The sequence below is a fragment of the Oreochromis aureus genome, linkage group 19, assembly GCF_013358895.1.
Source record: "Oreochromis aureus strain Israel breed Guangdong linkage group 19, ZZ_aureus, whole genome shotgun sequence".
Lineage (NCBI taxonomy): Eukaryota > Metazoa > Chordata > Actinopteri > Cichliformes > Cichlidae > Oreochromis > Oreochromis aureus.
In genome coordinates, this window is record NC_052960.1 from 28724134 (window position 1) to 28750620 (window position 26487).

Consider the following 26487-nt stretch of genomic DNA (forward strand, 5'->3'; position numbering starts at 1 on the left):
AATTATTAACAAGATAATCGACCTCTGTTGGAGTAGCGTTCAGGTAGCTGCTCTGCTCTATGTTGGTACAGGGCATTGAAGATGATAACAGTGGGTGGATTATATTCTTAAACTTAGTTACAGCACTTTCAGAAAGACATCTACTGTGATAAAGTCTACTCTCCACTGCTGTGTAATCAATTATTGTAAATGTAAATGTTATCAGGAAATGATCAGACAGCAGAGGGTTTTCAGGAAACACTGTTAAATGTTCAGTTTCTATGCCATATGTTAAAACAAGATCTAGAGTGTGATTAAAGTGGTGGGTGGGTTCTTTTACATTTTGAGAGAAGCCAATTGAGTCTAATAACAGATTAAATGCGATGTTGAGGCTGTCATTTTAGCATCTACATGGATGTTAAAATCACCCACAATAATTATTTTATCTGAGCTGAGCACTAAATCAGATAAAAAGTCTGAGAAATCAGAGAGAAACTCTGTGTAAGGCCCAGGTGGACGATAGATGATAACAAGTAAGACTGGTTTCTGAGTTTTACAGCTGGGGTGGACAAGGCTAAGCATCAGGCTTTCAAATGAATTAAAAGTCTGTCTTGGTCTTTGGTTGATTAATAGACTGGTGTGAAAATTGCTGCCACACCGCCCCTCGGCCTGTGCTTCGAGGTTTCTGGTAGTTAGAATGACTCGGGGTGTTGATTCATTTAAACTAACATAATCATCCGGCTGCAACCAGGTTTCTGTAAGGCAGAGTAAATCGATTTGTTGATCAATTATTAAGTCATGTACTAACAGAGACTTGGAGGAGAGAGACCTAATATTTAATAATCCACGTTTCAGTTTTACTCTTTGGTTCAGATGTGGATACTGTATTGTTCTTTCTTTGTGATTTTTTATGTTTAAGTTGTTTATTGCTGGTTTTTAGTTTGTTTTTTGTCTGTTTGGGAGCTGACACAGTCTCTATGGAGATGGGGTTTTGGGGGGTAGCAGGAGGAGAGAAGCTGCAGAGAGGCGTGTAAGACTGCAACTCTGCTTCCTGGTCCCAACTCTGGATAGTCACATTTTGGGGGGTTTAATAAACAGGGTTCATACGCCTTTTTCAGGGTCAAATTCAAGCACTTTTTAAGCACTTTCAAGGTCCCTTTTCAAGCTTTTCCAGCACATCTCCCCCGCAAAAAAAAAGAAAAAAAAAGAATGCATGTTTCAATTCGCATCACCTTAGTAAGACCATGTGAAAATTAAAACAAATCATCCTTGGTGAACTTAGACACCGTTGCTCCCCTTTTGTTAAAAAATACACACAAAAATCTGCAAAAGGAAACGCTTGCCTTATATACAGTGTATAAACTCAAAATGCACATTTCACTTAAAAATTAAGATGTGAAAATGTGAACAAATCAACTTGTTAGAGATAGTCTTCTCCTGTTGGGAAAAACAAACAAAAAAGAAATAAATAAGTCTTCTCATCAGATATTGATGCTTCTTTCCTGTGTGACATAAAATAGGAGACAGATGTTTGTTGAGGGTTTTTTTTTTTTAAAGCTAATTCCCAATAAGACTAACTGTAAGATCTTTAACTACATTGCTGTCTGTATTATTGCTGAAGTCCTAAATGATCACCTTTAAAGTGTTTGTGCTAACAACATCATGTACAGTCAGACAGGCATGGAGAACAGCACTGACTGGGAGGCTTTGAACAGATCACATAGTTCAATTCAACATATAAGACTTGAAGAATGCACAAGCATCTACTTAAAGTCTATTGAATTTATCATCTGTGATATTATTATGTACAATTCCAATGTATTTTATTCATCTCCCTTAAATAAACAGGCAGCCTTAAAGTATGAAATATTCATATACAAATATACATATAAATGTGTGTACTGTCTCAGTGGCTGATAGTGCCCCACAGGCCTCAGTGTGAGCTTGAAGACATTTATAATGTTTAAGTAGTTTAATGTGTAGGTGCTGACGATAAACACATTTTGAATGAAAGCAGGGGAACTTTGGTAGCACAGAAACAAGTGGCTATTCTTTGTGACCATATGGCTCGGTCCCTCATATTACCATTATTTCACCCAAAGGCACCAAGTTAATACTCAAAAAAGCTGCAGCAATACACACAAATATAAACAGTGCTTGGTGACAACTTTGCTTTTAGCCTTTAACCCTCTGGGGTCCAGGGTATAACTGGCCATTTTTGACTACTTTTGATTTGGCCTCTATATTTCACCTTTAAAAACTGTTTATCTTGCCAATTTGTTATTTTCTCATTTTGTCATGTGTCAGCACAATTTATCTAAATTCAGACAAAATTTAATATACAAGTAGAAAGTGATATTTTTGACTGTAAAAACCAAAAGCATGTTTAACGAATCATTTTCATAACTTGAAATGCAAATAGAAATTGTACATTTTTAGGAAAATATGCACAAGTTTTGCAAACAACAAAGTTATATGGTACTATTTACCTAAAAATGCAGCCAAGGCTTAGAAGTTTTTTATATAACCATTTAAAACTATTTACAGAACAATCAGGTGTTCTGCATCAAATAAGAAGGCACACAAATTATTTATGCAACTCCAAAAATAGTTTGTGTTCACTATAAGACAGATGAGAACAGCACAGGGATAAACCTGCAGGTCTGACAGCAGGTGTGTCACTCCTGTTTTCCATGTGGGGATAGCGTTTACACTGCAATCTGTCTTTGGTGGCTTTTTTGCAGCAACTGTGACATTCACTAGTAGAACTGACACACAAAACAAAACAACGACTACACTACACATGACAACACACTAACTTGAGACTCCAAACACAGTAAACGTCACAAATTTCTCATGTATCAAAACTCTCTTTCGCTCACTCCTAAAACTTCCCCCTCTTCCTAAACAACCAAATGGCACATATTTCCAATATCATTTTTTGATTGGTTGATATGGTACATTTTTCCACCAATAGGGAAGGAGTGTTTTTTCTTTTTTCACTCACAAGCAAAACGTGTTTGCTAGCGCTCTCCTTAGAAAACGCCACTGTTTTATTCAGAAAAAAACATCGGTTTTACGTGACCTATCAACACAATTTAAAAACTGGTATATAGTTTGAAGTCCGCACGTTTGACCCAAGTTGAAATGGAGACTCTGGGTCCATCGACCCCAGAGGGTTAATCAGAAAGCCTTAAGTTGGCTAGTTATGTATCGGGCTAATGTTTAAAGCTTTCACTTGAGTAAATTAACTCATATTACTGCTAAGTAATGTTGGCTAAGTTCACAGCATATTCCATAATAGCGCTGCCATACTGCATCACACTCAGTGCATTTCAATCATTTTAAATTTTTATTTTAATTTTAAAAAATAGTATGTGTAACGTACACGTACTGGAAAATTATTTACTAGGACTCACCTATCATGCGACTAGAGAGCGCAAACTCCGCTCTTGTCGTTTTCCATCAAACACTCATTAAAACAGCAACCTACAGGTATGTTAGCGCACTCATCCCCAACTGGCCGAGGGAAGGGCATGGTTACACGTTGAAACAGACAGAGGCGCAAGGCAGCCCAGGCGGGGAAATTTTGCCTCTACATTTTGCGACTAATTTTATTTCTCTATCTGACAAGAAAACTATTCAATCAGATAGTTATTTGTGGTGAATGAAATACAGTTACACTTTCAAGCACTTTTAAGCACCACATCTGAAATTCAAGCACTTTTCAAACCTTGAAAAGACAACATTAAAATTCAAGCATTCCCAAGGATTTCAAGCACCCGTACGAACCCTGAATAAATTTGGCCAGATTTCTAGAAATGAGAGCTGCTCCAGTGGGATGGATGCTGTCTCTCCTAACATTACCAGGTTTCCTCCAGTAAGTTTCCCAATTATCTATAAAGCCCACATAATTTTTTGGACACCACTCAGACAGCCAGCAATTTAAGGAGAACATGCGGCTAAACATGTCACTCCTGATCTGACTGGGAGGGGACCAGGAGAGACATTATAGACAGAAGAGTGAAAAGAATTATCAAAAAAGTTGTCTCTGATCCAAGGACCACTGTTTTCCTTCTCTCACCCCAACCGGTCGCAGCAGATGGCCCCGCCCCTCCCTGAGCCTGGTTCTGCCGGAGGTTTCTTCCTGTTAAAAGGGAGTTTTCCCTTCCCACTGTCGCCAAAGTGCTTGCTCATAGGGGGTCATATGATTGTTGGGTTTTTCTCTGTATCTGTTATTATAGAGTATACTGTACAATATAAAGCGTGTTGAGGCGACTTTTGTTGTAATTTGGCACTATATAAATAAAACTGAATTGAATTGAATTGGACAGTTACAGAAAGACCTGAAATCAGCAGCCAAAGAAACCCTCTGTAGGTTTCAGACAAAGAAAGTAAAGCTGCTAGAATAGCGCAGCAAATGGCCAGGCCTGACCTGAATCTAAGTGAAAGTCTATGGAAAGAAAAGAAGCTCAAAATTCATAGACGGGTTCCACAGAACCTTGAGGATTTAAAGACTGTTTGTGTAGAAGGACAGGCCAAAATAACCAACCATGCCTTTTGTACAAAGTTCAATGCTTTATCCATGTGTCATTTCTCATTATTTACACATTTTATGGAGATCTATGGTTTGATTTCTTTGCATGTGTGGATTCGATGGGTTGTTAAAGACATTTGGTGACAATTTCTTGTCAATAGCACCCTTAGAAATATATTTACTTAGAAAGTTGGTGACATGCTCAATACTTATTTGACCCGCTAAAAAAATTTAGATCGCAAACAGACAGCAGTCAACCAGGTAATAACCACTATTGGTAAATGCCTGGAAACAGAAGGAAATGATTCTGTGCTTTCTACACATGAGCTCAGATCAAGAGTATCTGTAACTGTCACATGGGCACACAGCCTGTTTGGAGCAAGAATTCTGGCTGGTTTATAGGGGATCAAATACTTATTTTACTCAATAACATACTTTTTTATACATTTATTTGATGGAAGGGTAAACAGACAAACGTGGGTTTCTCTTTTTAGCTAAAAATCTTAATGGAATGACAAGAATATGAGATCCTTATACACAAAGAAATACCCCACAGTGACCTGTGAAGACCCCATGTAATATTGGAAGTACCTCCTCACTACGTATGACTCTGGATACTGTAGCTCCTGTGAAAACTAAGGTCTCAAATCAGAAGTACCTGACTCCGTGGTATAATTCTCAAACACGTGGCCTAAAGCAGATGACTCGTAAGCTGGAGAGGAAATGGTGTGTCACAAATTTAGAGGATCATCATTTAGCCTGGAGAAATAGTTTGCTGAGTTATAAGAAAGCCCTCCACAAAGCCAGAACATCTTACTATTCGTCACTGATTGAAGAAAATAAGAACAACCCCAGGTTTCTCTTCAGCACTGTAGCCAGGCTGACAAACAGTCAGAGCTCTGTTGAGCCAACAATCCCTTTAACGTTAACTAGTAATGACTTCATGAACTTCTTCACAAATAAAATTCTTATCATTAGAGAAAAAATTACCGATAATCATCCCACAGATGTAATATCGTCTACAGCTACTCTTAGTACCATTGATGTTAAGTTAGACTCTTTTTCTCCAATTGATCTTTCTGAGTTAACTTCAATAATTACTTCCTCCAAACCATCAACGTGTCTTTTAGACCCCATTCCAACAAAACTGCTCAAAGAAGTCCTGCCATTAATTAATTCTTCAGTCTTAAATATGATCAACTTATCTCTAATAATCGGCTATGTACCACAGGCCTTCAAGCTGGCTGTAGTTAAACCTTTACTTAAAAAGCATCTCTAGACCCAGCTGTCTTAGCTAATTATAGGCCAATCTCCAACCTTCCTTTCATATCAAACATCCTTGAAAGAGTAGTTGTCAAACAGCTAACAGATCATCTGCAGAGGAATGGCTTATTTGAAGAGTTTCAGTCAGGTTTCAGAGCTCATCACAGCACAGAAACAGCTTTAGTGAAGGTTACAAATGATCTTCTTATGGCCTCTGACAGTGGACTCGTCTCTGTGCTTGTCCTGCTAGACCTCAGTGCAGCGTTCGATACTGTTGACCATAATATCCTATTAGAGTGATTAGAACATGCTGTAGGTATTACAGGTACTGCACTGCAGTGGTTTGTATCATATCTATCTAATAGACTCCAATTTGTACATGTAAATGGAGAGTCCTCTTCACACACTAAGGTCAATTATGGTGTTCCACAGGGTTCAGTGCTAGGACCAATTCTGTTTACATTATACATGCTTCCCCTAGGCAGCATCATTAGAAGACATAGCATACATTTTCACTGCTATGCAGATGACACGCAGCTCTATCTATCCATGAAGCCAGGTAACACACACCAATTAGTTAAACTGCAGGAATGTCTTAAAGACATAAAGTCCTGGATGGCTGCTAACTTTCTGCTTCTTAATTCAGATCAAACTGAGGTTATTGTACTCGGCCCTGAAAATCTTAGAAATATGGTATCTAACCAGATTCTTACTCTGGATGGCATTACCTTGGCCTCCAGTAACGCTGTGAGGAACCTTGGAGTCATTTTTGACCAGGACATGTCCTTCAACGCACATATTAAACAAATATGTAAGACTGCTTTCTTCCATTTGCGCAACATCTCTAAAGTTAGAAATATCCTGTCTCAGAGTGACGCTGAAAAACTAGTTCATGCATTTATTACTTCCATTACTTACTTGCTCTCGCACTGCAGGCTTACTTGTTGTTCCTAAGGTATTTAAAAGTAGAATGGGAGGGAGAGCCTTCAGTTTTCAGGCCCCTCTTCTGTGGAACCAGCTTCCAGTTTGGATTCGGGAGACAGACACTATCTCTACTTTCAAGATTAGGCTTAAAACTTTCCTTTTTGCTAAAGCATATAGTTAGGGCTGGACCAGGTGACCCTGAATCCTCCCTTAGTTATGCTGCAATAGACGTAGGCTGCTGGGGGATTCTCATGATGCATTGAGTTTTTCCTTTTCAGTCACCTTTCTCACTCACTATGTGTTAATAGACCTCTCTGCATTGAATCATATCTGTTATTAACCTCTGTCTCTCTTCCACAGCATGTCTTTCATCCTGTCTTCCTTCTCTCTCCCCATCCGGTCGCAGCAGATGGCCCCGCCCCTCCCTGAGCCTGGTTCTGCCGGAGGTTTCTTCCTGTTAAAAGGGAGTTTTTCCTTCCCACTGTCACCAAAGTGCTTGCTCATAGGGGGTCATATGATTGTTGGGTTTTTCTCTGTACCTATGAAGCGCCTTGAGGTGACTTTTGTTGTGATTTGGCGCTATATAAATAAAATTGAATTGAATTGAATTGAAGACTGGCTTTCATTCAGTTTGTCACATCTGACATGTGCATATCTCTGTGTACAGGCCTTTTCACAGTGTATCAGCTGCTAGACATATAATCAGCCTGTAATGGCCAAACCCATAGCCACACTCTAAAGTCGGTAACCCTTGTATTTTCATTCCTTTGTTTGAACACAATAACACACTTTAGTTCCCAATAATTTTATTGATTGGTTTGGATACATTTGTTCTATTTGTAAGCGCGCACATTTAGTTTACTTATGTATTCATACCAGTTTATTACTTTGATTTTTGACTAACAATCACCATTTGTTGACAATTTGCAAGAGGACTTTGGTTTAACCCAGTAGTATTACCTGTGCTAATAGCAAAGGCAGAAAGATTTGTCTAGGATGAACTCTTCATTGTACACATAGATATTTATATTCTGATGCATCTCCCAGGACCTCAGAGTCCCAACCTCATTTTGCAGCCTCATACTGAGACAGAAAAAGTACAATGCCTTTCAGTTTCAACTTAGATTGGATGAAAACTCCTGAATGAAAGAACTGAGCTGTGAATACCTCAACAATAACCACTGATACAGCAAGTAATGATTTTTGGCTCTTTAATATCCTCCTAAAAACCAAGGAAAAAATAATTTTCCCATTGAATTTTTTTTGTAGTTTCCTTCCTCTTTGGAGCAAAAAGAGGCCACTTAACACATTAAATATCAATGGAAGGCCCAGGATGTCCTCTTAAGTACGTCAGGACTTAGTCCGTAGCTCAAATAAGTCCACAGATAAAAACAACAACAACTAAATAAACCAGTCCATTACAGAGGAGATAAATGAATAGGTTGGTTCTCAGCAGGATATGGCAGCATGCACTGAAGTTGACCTTATACATTTCTACCATCTAGTGGCTGTTGTAAAGCACAGAAAAGCATGCACATGAAAATTTAGTTACCTGCCCATTCCAACTTCAATCAGAAACGCACATTAGGTTTGTATATAGGGTTGACCTAAAGTTTTCTTAGTTTACATGCTGTTCCCTCAGTGATACTGTAAGTGTGTTTGTGTGCAAGAAAAGCAGTTTACTCACAGATATAAAGATGTTCAGCAGATTTTCCAGCGTTGGCAGCTGTGGTATGAGCTTTTGGACCACTTTGCTGAAGGCCTCAAATATGGAGTGGTCATATATGCTGGTTAAATAAAAGCTGCAGGGTTAGGAAGAAAAATAAGAATCAGAACTGGTTTTATAAACAGACTGCTTCACATTTTGATTATTTTACGTTTTTTTTACCCATTAATAAAAAGACGGCAGTCTAGAGTTTTCAAATCTAGAAAAGGAAGCAGAGCCTTCAGCTGTATGGCCCTCTACTATGTTAGGAGCTCTTAGTTTGGAAACACAGTAGGGGGACAGACACCCTCTTTACTTTTAGGATTAAGCTTTAAACTTTCCTTTTTGATAAAGGGTACAGTTAGTCAGACGACCCTTAACTCTCCCTTAGTTATGCTACAATAGGCTTAAGCTGTTGGGGACTTCCCATAATGCACTTAGTGTTCTTCACTCACCTCTATTTCGTCTGTGTGTTTATACATCACTTGAGCTTATTTCTGTGAGGGGTTTCCTATTGAAAAGAAATTTCTTTCTTTCCCACTGTTGCCAAGACCCATAGGGGGTCATAGCAATGTTGGGATTTCTTTCTAATATTGTATTCTTTACCTTACAAAATAAAGCACCTTGAGGTTACTGTTTTAACATATAATTGAATCAAACTGAACTGAATTAAAATAGTTTCAAGATCCAATAATTGCAGTTGCTGCAATTTAAAAAGAAGCTTGTAACAACCCAACCAATCAACACATGCAAAGAAATCAAACCATATATGTCCATAAATTATGTGTAATAATGAGACACAAATCTTACTGAAATGTATTTAAGAATCAGAATCAGAATCTTTATTGTCATTGTCACAGGTACAACGAAATTAAAAATGGTTCCCGATCAGTGCATCATGCCTAACAATATCAAAATATAAATAAAACAATAAAATTCAATAAATAGAATACTTAAAGTGCTAATAAGAAGTATCAGCAAACATTCACATACATTCCCACATACATGCTTCAGTCAGCGCATAGATTAATACAGTGGTTCCCAAACTATTTTTGCTGGGCCCCCCTTGTTTAACAAGAAAAATGTTCGCGCCCCCCCACCTCCGCGCGTGCACGCGCGCACGCACACGCACAAACACATCCTTCAACCACGCACACCCATATTTTGCTCCATTGCGGTTTATTTCAGACCTCAAACATTTATTAAACAATTAAGCAAATACAAATAATCTGCAATAAATTACAGGTAGTAAGAAAATAAACTACCAACTCTTTTACGCTCCGTCCGCACCTACACGGGTATTTTTGAACGCGCAGCTGTTTCGGGCACATGTAAACGGCGTATCGAATCACCGAGAACGGAGATTTTTTAAAACTCCTTTTTTTTTGCGTTTACGTGTGGACGAGGAATACAGAGTTCGTCACGCAATGTCAAAGGTATGTGCCTTTTTCACGTCACACTGTGCGCCACGTTATTGTTTACATGAGATGAATTGCAGAATGGCAGATAGAGACAAAATACTGTTAATCTGACTCTGCAGGTTTTACACGCTTACATATACAGGCCATTACTGTCCCTGCATTTAGAAAGGCAGAGGCATCACGGTGTAATTATTTTACATGTAGTTGTTTTTTTTCCTGTGTAATAATGTTCAACATTGCTGTCAATACATTTTTCAAAAAAACCCTCTACAAAATGGGTTCAAAAACATAAACAACTGTGGGATACTGTTTGTCCGTGATTTGAACAGCCCAGCGCTGCTCCTGATGCAAGGAAAACTAATTCTGCAGGGAGACCTACCTCAGCACTTGTGCAGGTGAAACCAAAGGGAAGATATGCCTCACCATATTTTCTAGTCTTTGGCTTAGAATGAAGTGGGTTTGGAAACATATTCAGCAATGCTTCATCTCCTGCTTTGCGTTTGTGTGGGAGCCCCGTGCTAGCATTGTCCAAGCGTTGTTTTTGTTTTTTTTCCCTTTTTCATGCCGCGCCCCCCCTGCAATAGCTCTGCGCCCCCCCTAGGGGGCGGGCCCCACACTTTGGGAACCACTGGATTAATACAAGAGTGGCGTGATGGACATTTTTTCGTAGCAGTATTCAGATGTGCTATTGCAGTTGGATAAAAGCTGTGTTTGAGTCTATTAGTCCTTACACTGATTGCTCTGTACCGTCTGCCTGAGGGCAACAGTTCAAAGAGGGAGTGGCCAGGATGTGAGGTTTCTTTTATGATGTTTTAGGCTTTTTTAAGACAGCGGGTGTTGTGTAGATCTTCCAGCGTGGGGAGAGGGCAGCCAGTGATCTTTTGGGCGGTGTTAATGATCCCTTGGAATGCCTTCCTCTGGGCCACTGTGCAGCTAGTGTACCAGATGCAAATGCAATAGGTTAGAACACTCTCAGGCTGTATCCCAATTCAGGGTCTGCAACCTTAAAGGCCGCATTTTATGGCCGATTACGTCACCGCGACGCGACGAAGGCTGTCCCAATTCAAAGGCTGCTCGAAATGCGGCCCTCAAATGGGTCCTTCATTTCCCTGAATTTTAAGGACGTGGCGGTGTAGACTTCATGGCCCAACATATCCCAGAATGCATAGCGCGGGGTTGGGTGTGGATAATTATGCCGAGAAAAAAAAACGGTGGAAGCGGGGCGGCCAAAGAGTAAACTTGGAAAAGTAAGTACTGAATATTATGTCACTTATTTATGTGCAAATGTTTAATAACGAAGAACATTAAAACATTACTGTTGGCCACATGTCGGCAAAGTTATGTGACATTAGTGATGTTTGTACTTTCAGCGTTTACTTTGTTTTAAAGCCTTTGCTTTATAAATATATATAGTTGGCCCTAATCTTACAGAGAATGTGATGATTACATGGATAATTAAAGTCAGTCATATATCCACAAACACAACAAGCTGAAAGTCAGTGATGCTGCTCGGTTTGCAGTCCTGAATATGACGGCACAAGCAGGATTCACTGCACTGTTAATGTTAGCTATGTTATATTGCTGCCTCTGTTCGGTGGTGTCGAGCCAAACGGACTTTAACGTGTGTTTGAACGAGCTGACGGTTCACTCGTTAAGCTGAAAGAAAGATGCTTTAATCACAGGAGTCACACATGTGTCCACTGGACCATCTGGGAACTCTTCTTGTTTAGCACTCATAATAACACAAACACTAAATCCTCCTTCTCTGGTGCTGTTTTGTAGCAGTGTATACACCTGAGACTGTCACCTGTCTGTCTGTCCTGCACTCTCTCTCTGTTTCTTTCTCTCTGATTGTGGAATAAAAGTATGAACATGTATTTTTAAGTTACACTTGTGTTTGAATCCTGCAGCTTATCACACATTTGATTTCCAGGTGTGACAACTGCAAGTGTCCAGAGTGAGAACAGACTGAGGGACCCACTGCTGCACATCATCTGTGAGGCTTTGCACCCCTGATGATCCACCAGGACAAACTCAGCAGTGTGTGAGGAAGAGGAGGAGGAAGAGCCAGCAGCAGCTGACAGATGGAGAGAATAGACAGACTGTTCCCTGTTTGTGAAGGACTGCTAGAAAAGTTTAAAATAACTAACTGTCTGTCCTGAATCAGTCTTATTAGGTAATGTTCAAATAATTTGATCATTCCAGTGTTTTCAGTGTGGGAGAAAGTACTCAGGGCCTTCAAGTTACACACTATGAAAGGCAGCAACAAGTTTAATATTCAGAAACCTACAGTATGTATCAGCAGCAGGATGGAGCTAAAAATAAATGTTTGTTTCAGTTCTATGAAGCTTTGAGTATTTTGGATTAGTAGCACTGCTGTGTTTGTTGTATCATATTGCTGTAATTGTTTATATGCTTTATATATTCTGAGGTAAGTTGATCTATAGTGTTACATCATATTCTATAAGGATGTTATGTGTTTGTATACTTTCTGCCTAGTTTGACCCATTTAGCAGAAGTCAGCCTGTTTAAGGCTCTGATATCTATTCTGTATGACTTAAAGCAGTTATGACATGGTCTGATTTTCTCACCCAGTAAAGGAATATTTCATATATCAGTCTGATCTTCATTCTATCAGAAACAGTTATCACAGATCGTACATTTGCTTTTTCCACATATATCTAAGCATTGAGCCAAATTTAGTAATGCCAACATATTAAAAGAACAATATTTGTCTCTTATATATAATACAGGGTGGGCCATTTATATGGATACACCGTAATAAAATGGGAATGGTTGGTGATATTAAAGTCCTGTTTGTGGCACATTAGTATATGTGAGGGGGCAAACTCCTCAAGATGGGTGGTGACCATGGTGGCCATTTAGAAGTCGGCCATCTTGGATACAACTTTTGTTTTTTCAGTAGGAAGAGGGCCATGTGACACATCAAACTTATTGGTAATGTCACAAGAAAAACACTGGTGTGCTTGGTTTCAACGTAACTTTATTCTTTCATGAGTTATTTACAAGTTTCTGACCACTTATAAAATGTGTTCAATGTGCTGCCCATTGTGTTGGATTGTCAATGCAACCCTATTCTCCCACTCTTCACACACTGATAGCAACACTGCAGGAGAAATGCCAGCACAGGCATCCAGTATCCGTAGTTTCAGGTGCTGCACATCTCGTATCTTCACACCATAGACAATTGCCTTCAGATGACCCCAAAGATAAAAGTCTAAAGGGGGTCAGATCGGGAGACCTTTGGGGCCATTCAACTGGCCCCACGACGACCAGTCCACTTTCCAGGAAACTGTTCATCTAGGAATGCTCGGACCTGGCACCCATAATGTGGTGGTGCACCATCTTGCTGGAAAAACTCAGGGGAACGTGCCAGCTTCAGTGCATAAAGAGGGAAACACATCATCATGTAGCAATTTCAAATATCCAGTGGCCTTGAGGTTTCCATTGATGAAGAGTGGACCCACTATCGTTGTACCCCATATACCACACCAAACCATCACTTTTGTTGTTCCAACAGTCTTGGAGGGATCCATCCAATGTGGGTTAGTGTCAGACCAATAGCGGTGGTTTTGCTTGTTAACTTCACCATTCACATAAAAGTTTGCCTCATCACTGAACAAAATCTTCTGCGTGAACTGAGGGTCCTGTTCCAATTTTTGGTTTGCCCGTTCTGCAAATTCTGTGCACCGATCTGGGTCATCCTCGTTGAGATGCTGCAGTAGCTGGAGTTTGTAAGGGTGCCATTTGTGAGTAGCTAATATCCGCCGAAGGGATGTTCGACTAATGCCACTCTCCAGTGACATGCGGCGAGTGCTACGCTGTGGGCTCTTGCTGAATGAAGCTAGGACAGCCACTGATGTTTCTTCATTAGTGACAGTTTTCTTGCGTCCACATTTTGGCAAATCCAATACTGAACCAGTTTCACGAAACTTAGCAAGCAGTTTGCTAACTGTAGCATGGGAGATGGGTGGTCTCGTAGGGTGTCTTGCATTGAAATCTGCTGCAATGACCCGGTTACTGCATTCACCAGATATCAACACAATTTCGATCCGCTCCTCATGTGTTAACCTCTTCGACATGTCAATGGCTGTGAACAAAGAGAAACTTGTAAATAACTCATGAAAGAATAAAGTTACGTTGAAACCAAGCACACCATTGTTTTTCTTGTGACATTACCAATAAGTTTGATGTGTCACATGGCCCTCTTCCCATTGACAAAACAAAAGTTGTATCCAAGATGGCCGACTTCTAAATGGCCACCATGGTCACCACCCATCTTGAGGAGTTTGCCCCCTCACATATACTAATGTGCCACAAACAGGACTTTAATATCACCAACCATTCCCATGTTATTACGGTGTATCCATATAAATGGCCCACCCTGTACATCTATATACGTATACACTGTCAAAGATACTTGTCTTTGAGTGAAGATTTAAGGTGATAGGAAATATAAATAAATGCAGCTTGAATCTTTACTGAAGCTCAGTATTTGGCACAGAGTTCATGTTCACTGCTGTAATAACTAAAAATGATTAATATAATAACTATAATATTGGCCATATTATATTTACATTGAGATGACTTTAGTCTCATGAACAACATTAGGTAATTGTTATTTACTAGCTAATCTTAAAATGACTGTTCAGTACAGAAATGAAGCCCAACTATCATGTTTTACAGTCCTGTGGTTTCAGCCTCAGATACTCATTAAATCACACAGAGCTCACGTAGAAACAAATGAACAAAATATGTTCTTCTTCGTTTCTGTCAAACAAAGCTGTATGAAACGTTTCCAGCTGTTAGTATCATGGTTGCTAGGCAACCTGGGCAGGGCGACGGAGGCTAGACCGTCCCATTTCACAAGCCTCGCACTTCCGGTCTTAGCGGTCTTTGAGTATGCGGCCCTTGAGGACCGTTGAGGCTGCGTACTTTAAGCCCGCAGACCCTGAATTGGGATACACCCTCAATGGTGACTCTGTAGAAGGACACCAGCAGTCTCTGTGTGATGCTATTCCTCCTGAGAATTCTCAGGAAGTACAGACTCGGACGAAGAAGATATTCAGCTCCTCCGCCAGCGCCAGGTCACCTTCCACAGCTCCGAGATTGATCTTATAGTTGGTTAAATGCTGGATACCCTGCAAAACACCTGCCGGCTGTTGTTACTCTCCAGATGGTCCTCAATCCTCCTCCTATAGTCCCCCTTCGATTCTCTGATGCATCTCTTCAGGTTGGCTCGGGCTGCGGTGTAGTGGTCCCTGTTGCCAGACCTGAACGCGGTGTTCCTCTCCTTCAGCAGCTGCTTGGCCTCCCAGGTCATCCAGGGCTTTAGGTTGGGATAAGACCGGATACATTTGACTGCTGTAACAGTGTCTGTGCAGTGTTTTATGTGGCAGAGAACACTGTCTGTGAACATTTCCAGGTCCTGATGTTCAAAGATACAGTGGCTTGCAAAAGTATTCGGCCCCCTTGAACTTTTCCACATTTTGTCACATTACAGCCACAAACATGAATCAATTTTATTGGAATTCCAGGTGAAAGCCCAATACAAAGTGGTGTACACGTGAGAAGTGGAACGAAAATCATACATGATTCCAAACATTTATTACAAATAAATAACTGCAAAGTGGGGTGTGCGTAATTATTCAGCCCCCTGAGTCAATACTTTGTAGAACCACCTTTTGCTGCAGTTACAGCTGCCAGTCTTTTAGGGTATGTCTCTACCAGCTTTGCACATGTAGAGACTGAAATCCTTGCCCATTCTTCTTTGCAAAACAGCTCCAGCTCAGTCAGATTAGATGGACAGCGTTTGTGAACAGCAGTTTTCAGATCTCGCCACCCTCTGTGATTCTATTGGCTCAAACGATTAAAAAGAGGTGTCAATCATGCAAATTGACCAAAAGAAACCAAAGTTACAGGCCCTCAGAGTTTAAAGGGCCAGAGGCCAATGGGCACGGCAGAAAAGGGCTATTGCCATGTAAATGTGTGGTTAATTTTTCAAAAATATATTTTAAAAAAAAAGCATTTTTAGGCCTGTTAAAAAAATTAATTAATTTCTGCTCTTTAATATCTAAAAAATTCAACTGGCATGGTGTCCAATTGTGTGCCAAAATTAGACATTTTTGTACAACGTCTGGATATTCATGTATTGACAGTGCTGTAATTTTTCACTGTTTCACTTTAGAAACAAATCTTTGCACAGATGATGTTTATATGTTGGTTACTGAATTTGTGGAATGAAATGTGAACTGGGGCATATTTTTAAAAGGGTTATATGCTAAAAAAAATCTTTTTTTTTTAAATTAGGCGAGGATAAAATCTACTTACTTTTTCTGTGTTCCAGTCTCAGTAACTTTGACACAGTAATATCTGCTTCAATATTTACACCTCTGATGAAATTTCACAAGTGTCAGCTTTATTTTGATACCAAGATTGTAAGCACAGAGTTTGTAATTGCAGAGAAATAGTCAATTAATTTGGGGCATTTCATTTTCGAAGCTCAGAAACCCCTTTGGGGCTTAAGACCTAAACCTAATGGCAAAGGGTGCTTTCTCCCATCACTTTGTTTGTGCTTGCTTGTATGTGGCTTGGACTGCAATTTGTGTCCATCAAGAATCCAAACCATCTTCTGTGAAACTTGAGCTCTGGTGGACAGTGCTAAGCAAACCAGTGATGACAATGGGTTGGGACCACTGACCAATGGCCATGAATACCATTCACAGAGAGTTGGGGAATGGCTGCAATCACAGCTTTGTAAGATGGTGAAAGATGTACCCTAACGCCCTTCCTCAATTCAGAGATGGTCTTTCCCTTTTCACGTAAATGGCCTCCTTGACTCCGCGCTCAAACCAGCTTTCGTTCCTGTCCAGGATGTGTACATCCTCATCATTAAAAGTGTGTCCACTGGCCTGTAGGTGTGAATAGACTGCAGAGTCCTGCCCTGACGAGGTGGCTCTTCTGTCTTGTGCCATCTGCTTCACCAGAGGTTGTTTGGTTTCCTCGTTGTATAAATCCTGGCAGTCCTCCTGGCACTTAACAGCTTACACTATGTTACTCTGTTTTTGTCGGGGGAACCGATCCTTGGGACGGACCAATTTTTGGCAAAGTGTGTTTTGGGGTTTAAAAACCACAGAGACGCAGTGTTTAGAAAAAATGAGTCTCAACTGTTCCGATACTCCTGACACATACGGGATCACTACAGGTTTTCGCTTAGTCAGCAGTTGTCCTTCTCTCCTGGATCGGCTGGAGTTTTTGTTTTGGCGCCTTCCCAGCTTTGACAAAAATAAAGCTGGGATAACCACATCTACTCAGGGCCTTTTTGATGTGATGTTTTTCTGCTTCCCTGGCCGCTGTGTCTGTGGGGATGGTGTTCGCTCTGTGTTGTAGCGTCCTGATGACACCCAGTTTATGCTCCAGTGGATGATAAGAGTCAAACCTTAAATACTGATCCATATGCGTAGGTTTCCAGTACACATCAGTTTTTAGATGTCCCCAGTTATTGATGGAAATCTCACAGTCTAAGAAGGCTAACCTGCCACTTGTCATATCTTCCCTGGTGAATTTGATGTGTCGGTCCACCGAGTTAATGTGATCTGTGAAATGTGGTACATCCTGAGTTTTGATTTTCACCCAAGTGTCATCCACATACCTGAACCAATGACTTGGTGGTGTTCCAGGGTGGCATAACAAAGCCGTCTTTTCCACTTCTTCCATGTACAAATTGGCCGCGATGGGTGAAACTGGGGAACCCATGGCACACCCATGTTTCTGCCTGTGGAACTGACCCTTGTATGTTAAGTAGGTGGAATGAAGACACAGTTCCAGAAGCAAACACACTTGGTCGATGCTGAGAGTGGTCCTGTTGCTGAGGTTGGGTCATCCTGTAATCTCTTACGAACTACCTCTTCACTTGACTGGAATGCAAGTGAAGAGAGATGTAAAATCGCACGAGACCATGGTTTCATCTGGCTCCATAATGGCATCTCTCACCTTCTCAACAAAATCCAAGGTGTTCTGGATGTGGTGTTCAGAGCTTCCCACCAATGGGTTGAGGATTGAAGCCAGAAACTGAGCTGAGGTCCGGTCAGTAGTCTTGTTTTGTTCTAACTGCTTCAGACAGTCTATCAACCTGTTCCTGTAATCACTTCCTGGGTCTCGTTTCAGGGGCTTGTAAGTATTTTTGTCACTGAGTAGTGGCAAAATTTTCTCATGATAGTCTTTCTGGTTTAGCAATACTGTGCACCTACCCATGTCTGCCAGAAGGATGATAATGTTGTTGTCATTACTAAGTGATGTGAGTGCCTTCCTCTCCTCCATGGTAATGTTGGATGCTGGGGGCTTTGCATTGCTGAGACAGGCCACAACCTTTGTCCGTAGTTGCTCTGCTTCCACTTCTGCAATATTGTTGTTTCGAATTGCTGTTTCCGTGGCTGTGATCAGTTCCACTAGCGGGATTTGTCTCGGCATGACAGTAAAATTCAACCCTTTAGCAAGGGTTTGGGTGAGCTGTCTGTCAGACAAATTCTTCACCCACTTGTCCACATCCTCGGTGTCGCATCCTTCTCTCTTCTGGCTGCTTAGGACACTCTGTATTTTGCAGTGGTTTCCGACATACAACAAGTAATTCAAACTTCCTTTGTTGCCTCGTCTTAGACTTCTTGTGTGTGCTAGAAGAGCCTTCTCAGTGAAGTCAAACACCTTTTAAAGAAAATTCTCATCTAAAAGCATCATAACTCTCTGTCGGATCTGCTCCTCTTGAGATTTTAGCATGTCGATGGTAAAATTTGTTTGCCTCACCCGTTCAATAAGCAGCTGGTGCTGTGCCTTCTGGAGCCTATTCAAGCTACCGTAGGGCAAGAGGCAGGGAACACCCTGGACAGTTCGCCAGTCTGTCACAGGGCTTACCTGAAAACTATTGCTCAAAATCACTTTTAAAAATTTAAAGAAAATGTGGATCCTTGGAAGTAAAATGCAAACAAAAGAAGGGTGGTTCAAGACTTTTGCACAGTACTTAACACACCTGGTGTATAGATTTTTACCATCATAGACAGTGTAAAACATAGCTTCTGGATCTGTAAAACAAAGTCTCTTACCTTTTGTTCCAAAAATACTCATTCCTATACAAATCTAATGGACCTCTGTCAACACTCTTCTATTGAGATTATGTTTTCAGTCAGTCTTTTCAGATCATGTTGAACAAAAATTTAGGTCCATTTTACAAATCTTGGCCATATTACGTTTCTAGGATTATCTAGGATATCACTAGCTAATGACTAGTGATTAATAAGTCGTTAGAAAAACATGACGCCAAAATTGCAATTTACTTCCGATTTACCCCTTTTAGCACTTAAATGCACCTCTCCATGGATTAGGGAGCAATAATGGAAACAGCCAGTTGTTTTGCTTTACCAACATGTAATTTCTAGCACTGTCACAGATTTGCATAAACATCATCAGCACAAAATGACCGTTAATAAATTCTGTGGCTTTTGAAGATGTACACAACAACTGAGGAAAGTTTAGCATACAAAAAAGACACTGGTTGAAAGAGGTGTTTAAAAGGGGGGAAAAAAACAATCATTTTTCAATTAACTGAATTGAAGAATGAGGGAAAAAGTAGCCAATAATGCAGCAGATATCCAAATAAATATTTTATGAAAGACCTTCAAAAAAGTACTGTTGCTTAATACCACTTTAAAAAAAATGCACATAATTAATCCAAACTGCAAACTCAAAATCCCTTTATAAGCTTTAGATGACACACAACCTTAGATGTATCTGCTCCAGTCCTGCATCTGTGAGGTCAGTGTTGGTTCGTTTGTGGATATCCCTCTGCTTCTCGATCTTGTGGTCATCAGACAAACCATCCACTTTGTGAATGAACACTTCAAAGCTGATGTCGGGGTTTACTTTGTAAGCCCTGGTCACTGTGAGATGCAGTCTACTCAGAGCTTCCACATAGTTATCCTGTCATAAAAAAGAGAAATTCCTTTTAGTCTATCTAAAGTCTTACAGACTGTTCATCAAAAAGCAAGAAGTAGACTAAACTTTAGCTTGACTTTAAACCCGCTGAACTAAGAATGACATCCCAATAGTGAAAATTGCAAGTCCTGTACCAAAATAAAAAACAAAACAAAAAAAAAACAATAAAACAAACAGCCCAAAATATACAAGAATTAAGAACAAAACATTTTTTACTTGAGCTAAACACTGCACCAGCATTACAGCCGAATTGGATTTTCTTGTTTCTTAGTACAGGGATACCTCAATTTTGCAAAGGTTAAGTATCTAGGAATCAAGGACAAAAAGCAAGATATATTAGTTGCCACGGTGGGCTGTGCGTCTGTGCATGTGCATGCGCCTCAAGTCCTCCTGCCTTGCCACACCCCCTTCTTCAAGCCATCATGCAAACATGTTGATTAAAGCCCATCCATAAAAGTCTGTTTAAAAAAAAATCATCATTAGTATTAAAAATGATTTAGCGTTCATCATAGCACAGAAACAGAACTAGTGAAGGTTACAAATGATCGTATGGCCTCGGACACTGCTGTCTCTGGGCTTGTCCTACAAGACTTCAGTGTAGTATTTGATCACAATATTTTCTACAGAGATTAGCACACAGTGATGGTATTATAGGAACTCCACTACAAAGGTTTGAGTCCCATCTAACTGAGATTTTAAGTTTAACAAGTAAATAAGAAGTCTTCATCATATATAAAAGGTAGCCATGCAGTTACACAGGTTTCTGTGTTGGGACCAATACTTTTTACATTATATATGCTTCTACTGGTTAATGTTCTGTGAAAATACTCCATGCTTTCATTGCAATGTAGATGACTCCCACTTAGAATTATTTATCTAAATTATGGACATGTCTTAGAGACCCAAAGGTTTGAATGACATATAATTTTCTAATTATAAATTTGGACAAAACTGAGACTACTTGACTGTAAAAATCTCACACACCATATAATTCCTCTGGATGGCCTCACTCTGGTCTGTGAGGAATCATGGAGGGATTTCTGATCAGTACAAGTCATGCACACATTAAACAAACATGTAGGACTGCTTTCTTTTATCTATGTAATATTGCCAGAATTAGAAATATCCTGTCTCAGATTTATGCTTAAAAACTGGTTCATGCATTTTCTGTTCTAAAAGTTCCCTGAAGGTTTTCTGTTTTCTTTGTATTATTGTAGGTGTTACCTTAGATCAGGGGTCGACAACCTGCGGCTCCGGAGCCGCATGCAGCTCTTTAGTCTTTATACAGGTCAAGGCTCTGCTACGCACTACGAAAGCCCAAAGGCGATATAAGGATGATGGCCCAGTTTTTGTTTGCTACATGGAAAATTTAAGTTCAGCTTTTTAATTCATTTAAAAGAGACCTTCAACTGGATGTTTTTCTTTTTTGTTATAATTTTTTAAGAGTTCAAAATGTGTTCATTACATAAATAAAATTTCATTTTCTTTGTAGCATTTCATGAATTTCATAAGCAACACACTATAGTTGTTTATACAAAGCATAGCGGTAAAAAAAAACAAAAAAAAAAACAATGTATGCAGTGTTAACTTCATTTTAGATGTCGAAAAGTATTTGCGGCTCCCAGTGTTTTCTTTTCCGTGGAAACCGGGTCCAAATGGCTCTTTGGGTCTTAAAGGTTGCTGACCCTGCCTTAGATTATAAAACACATTGAGCCAAATGTTGTTGTGATTTGGCACTATATAAAAAAAACTCCACTGAACCTTACTTTCCAGGCACTAAATAATAATTGGAGGTTGACACACTGCTCTCGCCCTGAGATGTTTAGGTCATGGCTGTGTGTGCTGGGCAACAATGAAGAATAGCATATCATAATATATCACTGACATATCGAAATGACACTTTATCACATATATAATGGTATCACCACAAAAAATAATATGACACAGCCCTACTTGCCAGATATGCAAATTCATGCTCTTCCCAAAAATAAAAATCATGTAGAAGGGTTACTGTTTCAGTACACTGGTGGAGATCTGCAGAGGCACAAGTCATAAGAAACCGTCCTGCCTCCATTCCTCTTTACTTTGAACACCTCAGATTTCTAGTGTGAGAGTGAAAAATGCAACCTACAGTTCTGATGACACTTCAGCTACAGCTGCTTGAGTGTTCACCTGAATGATGACTGGAGGACAAACAGTAATCCTGTGTACAAGAAGGCACTGATCAAACTACTTTCTGAGGAAGCTTAAATAAAATAGGCGTGTCTTCTCCAATCACATGCCTATTTTAGTTAATATATCTTTACCCTGTCAAAAAGTTACGCAGTGTACTATAGCACGTCATTAACCTCTTATTAATCCTTCCACTGCCATTCAGTTCTCTCTTGCCTTTAATGATGTGGTAAAATCAGATTTTGGTTAATTTTCAGAGGATAATACTGAGGATAAACACTGAGGACCTCTTAATTCCTATCAATCTGTCGGAGCATTCTTGACACTGTTGCTCCATTTAAAACTGTTTGTTTGTGTCTCTTTCCAAGTTAAAGAAAATTTTCATTCTGCTTAAGCCATCATCTTGACCCAGTGATGTGCGTCCACCTTTCCTTTTTAAAGAGCTCTGGGATACTAATGGTCCAAATGTCCAAACCACCAGGTTGTAGTACATCCACTGATTAAAAGAAGCAAACATGAATGCTTCTATCTTCTCTAATTTTAGACCCATTGTAAAATTATGGCCTCTTATATCTAACATTTTAGAGTATTTTTAAAGTTGCAATCTTTTCTAGACTCTCTGAGGATTCTGGGCACTTTCCAGTCTGGTTCACAGTACCAAATCACTACTTTTAAGCATTCTTAGTGAGCTTACACTAACCACAGATTCAGGTGACTTCGCCATTCTTGTGCTTTCAAAGCATAAGAATGGCGATGGTATAGCTTTAGAGTGGTTCAGGTCCTATTGTAAAGAACCTTCTCAGAACACCATGATGAGTCTGCATCTTCCTTATCCCCAGTAGCATCTGGTTTCCCATAAGGATCAATTTTCGGTCCAGTTGTTTTCTCCCCCTACCTTCTTCCATGGGCCTGATTTTAAAAAAAACAAACAAACATGGACTTGCATACTATTTCTATGCAGATGACACCCAAATTTACATGCCTATATAAAGATTTTATTATATCTTTTTAAAACCTTTAATGGATCAGCACCACTATAAATATCTGAGCTCCGACTGCCATATATTCCCTCAAGATCACTAAGGTCCAGCTACTCCTGGCAGTCCCTAAAACCCCACTGAAAACCATGGGTGACGGAGCCTTTTCAGCTATCACCCCCAAATTGTGGAATGATTTCCCTGCACATGTTAGGATGGGCCCCTCATTGCTTCTTCTTCTGTTTAAACTTGTGCTTTTTAGAAAGTGCTTTATATATAAATTGGTAACGGTGATTCTTGCTTATGTGGTAGAAGAGGCTTATTGTGTTGGACTCTGTGGTGGGGACCAGTACGCTGCATAATTTGCACAGTACAGTTTTCTGTTCTGGTTGCTGCTCATTTACAAACGAGCTCATTTATTAGTTTTGGCTGGTCCTTCTGTGGTGACGAGGTAACTACTGCAAACAGTGATCTAACGCAATGAAAAAAATACTGCAGTAAACGGTTTCCTATGATAGCACAAAATAAATGACAGAGTTTAATATGAAACGATAGACTTCTGTTTAACGTTGTCATATCTCACAGCTCTAATAGCAGCTGTTCTGAAAAAGTAACAGTGCACAGGGGTCCTGGATGGGGGATCGGCCAAATGTGAATCTGTTAAGCTTTGGATTTTTACTGCTCCATTTCCAAAACTTTTAATCACATTTTGCTATTATGGTAACATGACAACAGTATATACTGTTTCACTGTATTTCCTTGTGAACTGACCTGTGAATCAATGACAAAGATTAACGCTCCAGTGCCTCTGAAGATCATTTCGTAGTCAAAAGTGGGGTCAAAGAAGTCAATCTGGCCAGGAAAGTCCCAGATCTGGAAACTGACAAAGGAGCTGCTGGAGACATCCTCTCTGCAGATCTTATTAGTACTCTCCAGGAACAGAGTCTCACTGGGAGACATTTTATGGAAAACCACTTTCTGGATGGAGGACTTCCCACTCCTTCTCAGGCCCATCAACAAAATACGAGGTTTGACCACACCATTCATGGAATCACTGAAGCCCGGAGCTATAAAACAGCAGAGGGAAAGCTTTAGGTGAGCAATTTTAAATTAGACAAGTTAAAAAGATTAGTTCACAAGTTACTCTTAATTAGTGATGGCCAAATGAAGCTTTCTGAAACACTTGTAGTGAAAAAAGTGTCATTACTCAAAGCTTCTCAACACAGTCCTCTGCGGTGCCATCTGGTGTCCAAAAATATGAAGAGCAGCTTGAATCCACAACTTTAAATGAACTGCTTCAATTAACATTACAACACATCTCAGTACATTTTCCACCAGAGATATGTGACGTTAGACACTTTAATATATTTCCAGTATATCAATAAAGTATTCACAGCACTTAACTGGTTTGACATTTTACCATCTTACACCCTGGAGTTTCCTAAAAGGCAAAGACGCATGATGTCTGGCTGGTGATGAGCCACCGCTCATCACCAGCCAGTACCATCCCTCCAGTGAAGCATGGTGGTGGCAGCATTATGCTGTGGAGATGTTTTGCAGCAGCAGGAACTGGGAGATTATTTACAGTTGAGGGAACGATGTACAATGTACATGGAACAGGAACTGCTAATCCAGTCTGGGTCTTTTTGGACTCCTTGGAATTTGCCAAGTCTAGTATGAAATACTAAATAATTTCACTACAGGTTCTTTTAACTTCTTAGGTGATATTTTGTATCTATGAACTAACTTTCCTTCTGAACTGAGGTCCTATACCTATTTTTACCTCACTCTTCTGGTCTATTAGTGCCTCGCTTCTGTCTGTGCTAGTGCTAGTACCTGATCTGTATTTTGATCTTCTGTATTATTGTGAAGCACTTTGGTTTTTAAATGTGCTATACAAATAAAACTGTATTGCATTGTACTGTATTGTATATTTGAATGACACATTGATAACTGTTATTACTTTTTTTTTTTTTTATCCTTAATTGGTATTTAATAGCCATTTCAAGGAGTGGGAGGAGCCACTGGTTATTTAGTCAGGGACTAACTAGTGTGCCAGGGCATGATGGAGAGTGGATCATAGTAGCCTATTGTTAGCAGCCCTCATTAAAGCGGTTTAGGCTAGTGCAGAGCCGTTTCTATTTAATTTAGAATTATCTTTAAATTGGAGGTATCTTGTTTTTCCTTTGTTTCATTGTAAAATCTTTCTACTTTGAGTGTTTCTTTAGTTGGCTGCATTGTGTGTATGACACATTAAATCACAAATGTGAATGAAAGAATAAAAACACTTGACTGTTGTGAATCATTTATTTCTGCTTCCACCACTTGGGCAACCCTCGCATCTAGCTGATGGAGCTTGAGAGCTTCTGCAAATAACACTTGGAAAAACTGCGCAAAATCACGTGTACTGAGCCTGTGGCATTATATGCAAAAATAGATGGTGCTTCAACAAAGCAAAAGTTGTGAATATTATTATTTATTTATTTTTATTCATTTGCAATAATTTTTTGGATTTTTCTATATAATTTGTTAATTTGCAAGAATTTTAACAGTTTTACTTTGTCTTTATGGGGTGTTATGACAAATTCATTTCATCTATTTAATTGTCTAACATGACAAGATGTGGAACAAGTGAAGCGCTGTCGATAAATGCCAGTACCCCTGGCGCTTCTGTAGGTGTGCACAGTTGACATTATACTGTACACAACTCTGCTAGTTACGCCCACGAAGCTCCACGCTAACGCAGAAGGTGTTGGATTGCAGAGAAAGCAGACCGTTTTCCGAGTGTGTGACCTTCCAAAGCAGCGAAAAATCCCATACCTCTGTCCTCACAGCTCAGGTCGGCATCGGAAAACGCCTCCAGGTCGTACTCGTCGTCGTCATATTCCAGAGCCTCGTCCTCCTCTCCGCACAGGACTGAAACGTTCTCACTGGTCATGCTGACATTTTGTTTTGGATTCAAGCTGCTCGTGGTATCCAGCTTTCCCACAGCGTTCACCTGATACGTGAGCGCCATGCCGGTGAACTTTCACCCGCGGTCCCCGCCTCCAGTCGCTGCATACGCAGCCAAGCAGGGAGGTGTTTAGTTTTGGTAGCTTTATAACACTCAGTCTCATACTGTAGTAAAGTATATAGAAGCAAATTAAAATTACATTTCTGATGAAGATTTATTTAAGATATGCTTTATTATTGATTGATTTTTTTCAAAAAAAGGTCTACACATTAAAAGAAAGCTAAGCATTAGGCCACAGGGAAAAGGCATCTGAATGATGTTCTTAGATGTATGTGGCTGTGAAACAATAGCTGCATCCGTCTCAAAACATAATAATAATAATAATAATAATAATAATGATAATAATAATAATAATGATAGCACCATGCTGAGTGTGTGTTTTGTTGTTGTTTTCCCATCGACTTATTTATCCTTCATTACTAAAACTGTGTTTCATTTGTACACCTTTTTCTGAGTCTTCTTGTTTGTTTGTTTTTTGTTATTGTTTTCAT

The 26487-nt window shown here is 39.8% G+C and overlaps 1 protein-coding gene across 2 annotated transcripts in view; it reads right to left on the minus strand.

Moving 5' to 3' along the window:
- rragd (ras-related GTP binding D) overlaps positions 1 to 26112 on the minus strand; it is a 61449-nt gene extending 35337 nt beyond the window's left edge. The window contains exons 1-4 of one of the 2 annotated variants that reach the window (XM_031736717.2): positions 25804 to 26112; positions 23755 to 24050; positions 19620 to 19819; positions 8391 to 8505 (exon numbers count right to left, since the gene is read on the minus strand). In XM_031736717.2, coding sequence (XP_031592577.2) covers positions 8391 to 8505; positions 19620 to 19819; positions 23755 to 24050; positions 25804 to 25999 — 807 coding nt within the window. In that variant the 5' untranslated portion in view covers positions 26000 to 26112. The remainder of the gene's footprint in view (positions 1 to 8390; positions 8506 to 19619; positions 19820 to 23754; positions 24051 to 25803) is intronic. The other variant, XM_031736718.2, reaches the window with a different exon arrangement.
- Between the last annotated feature and the right edge of the window lie 375 nt (positions 26113 to 26487).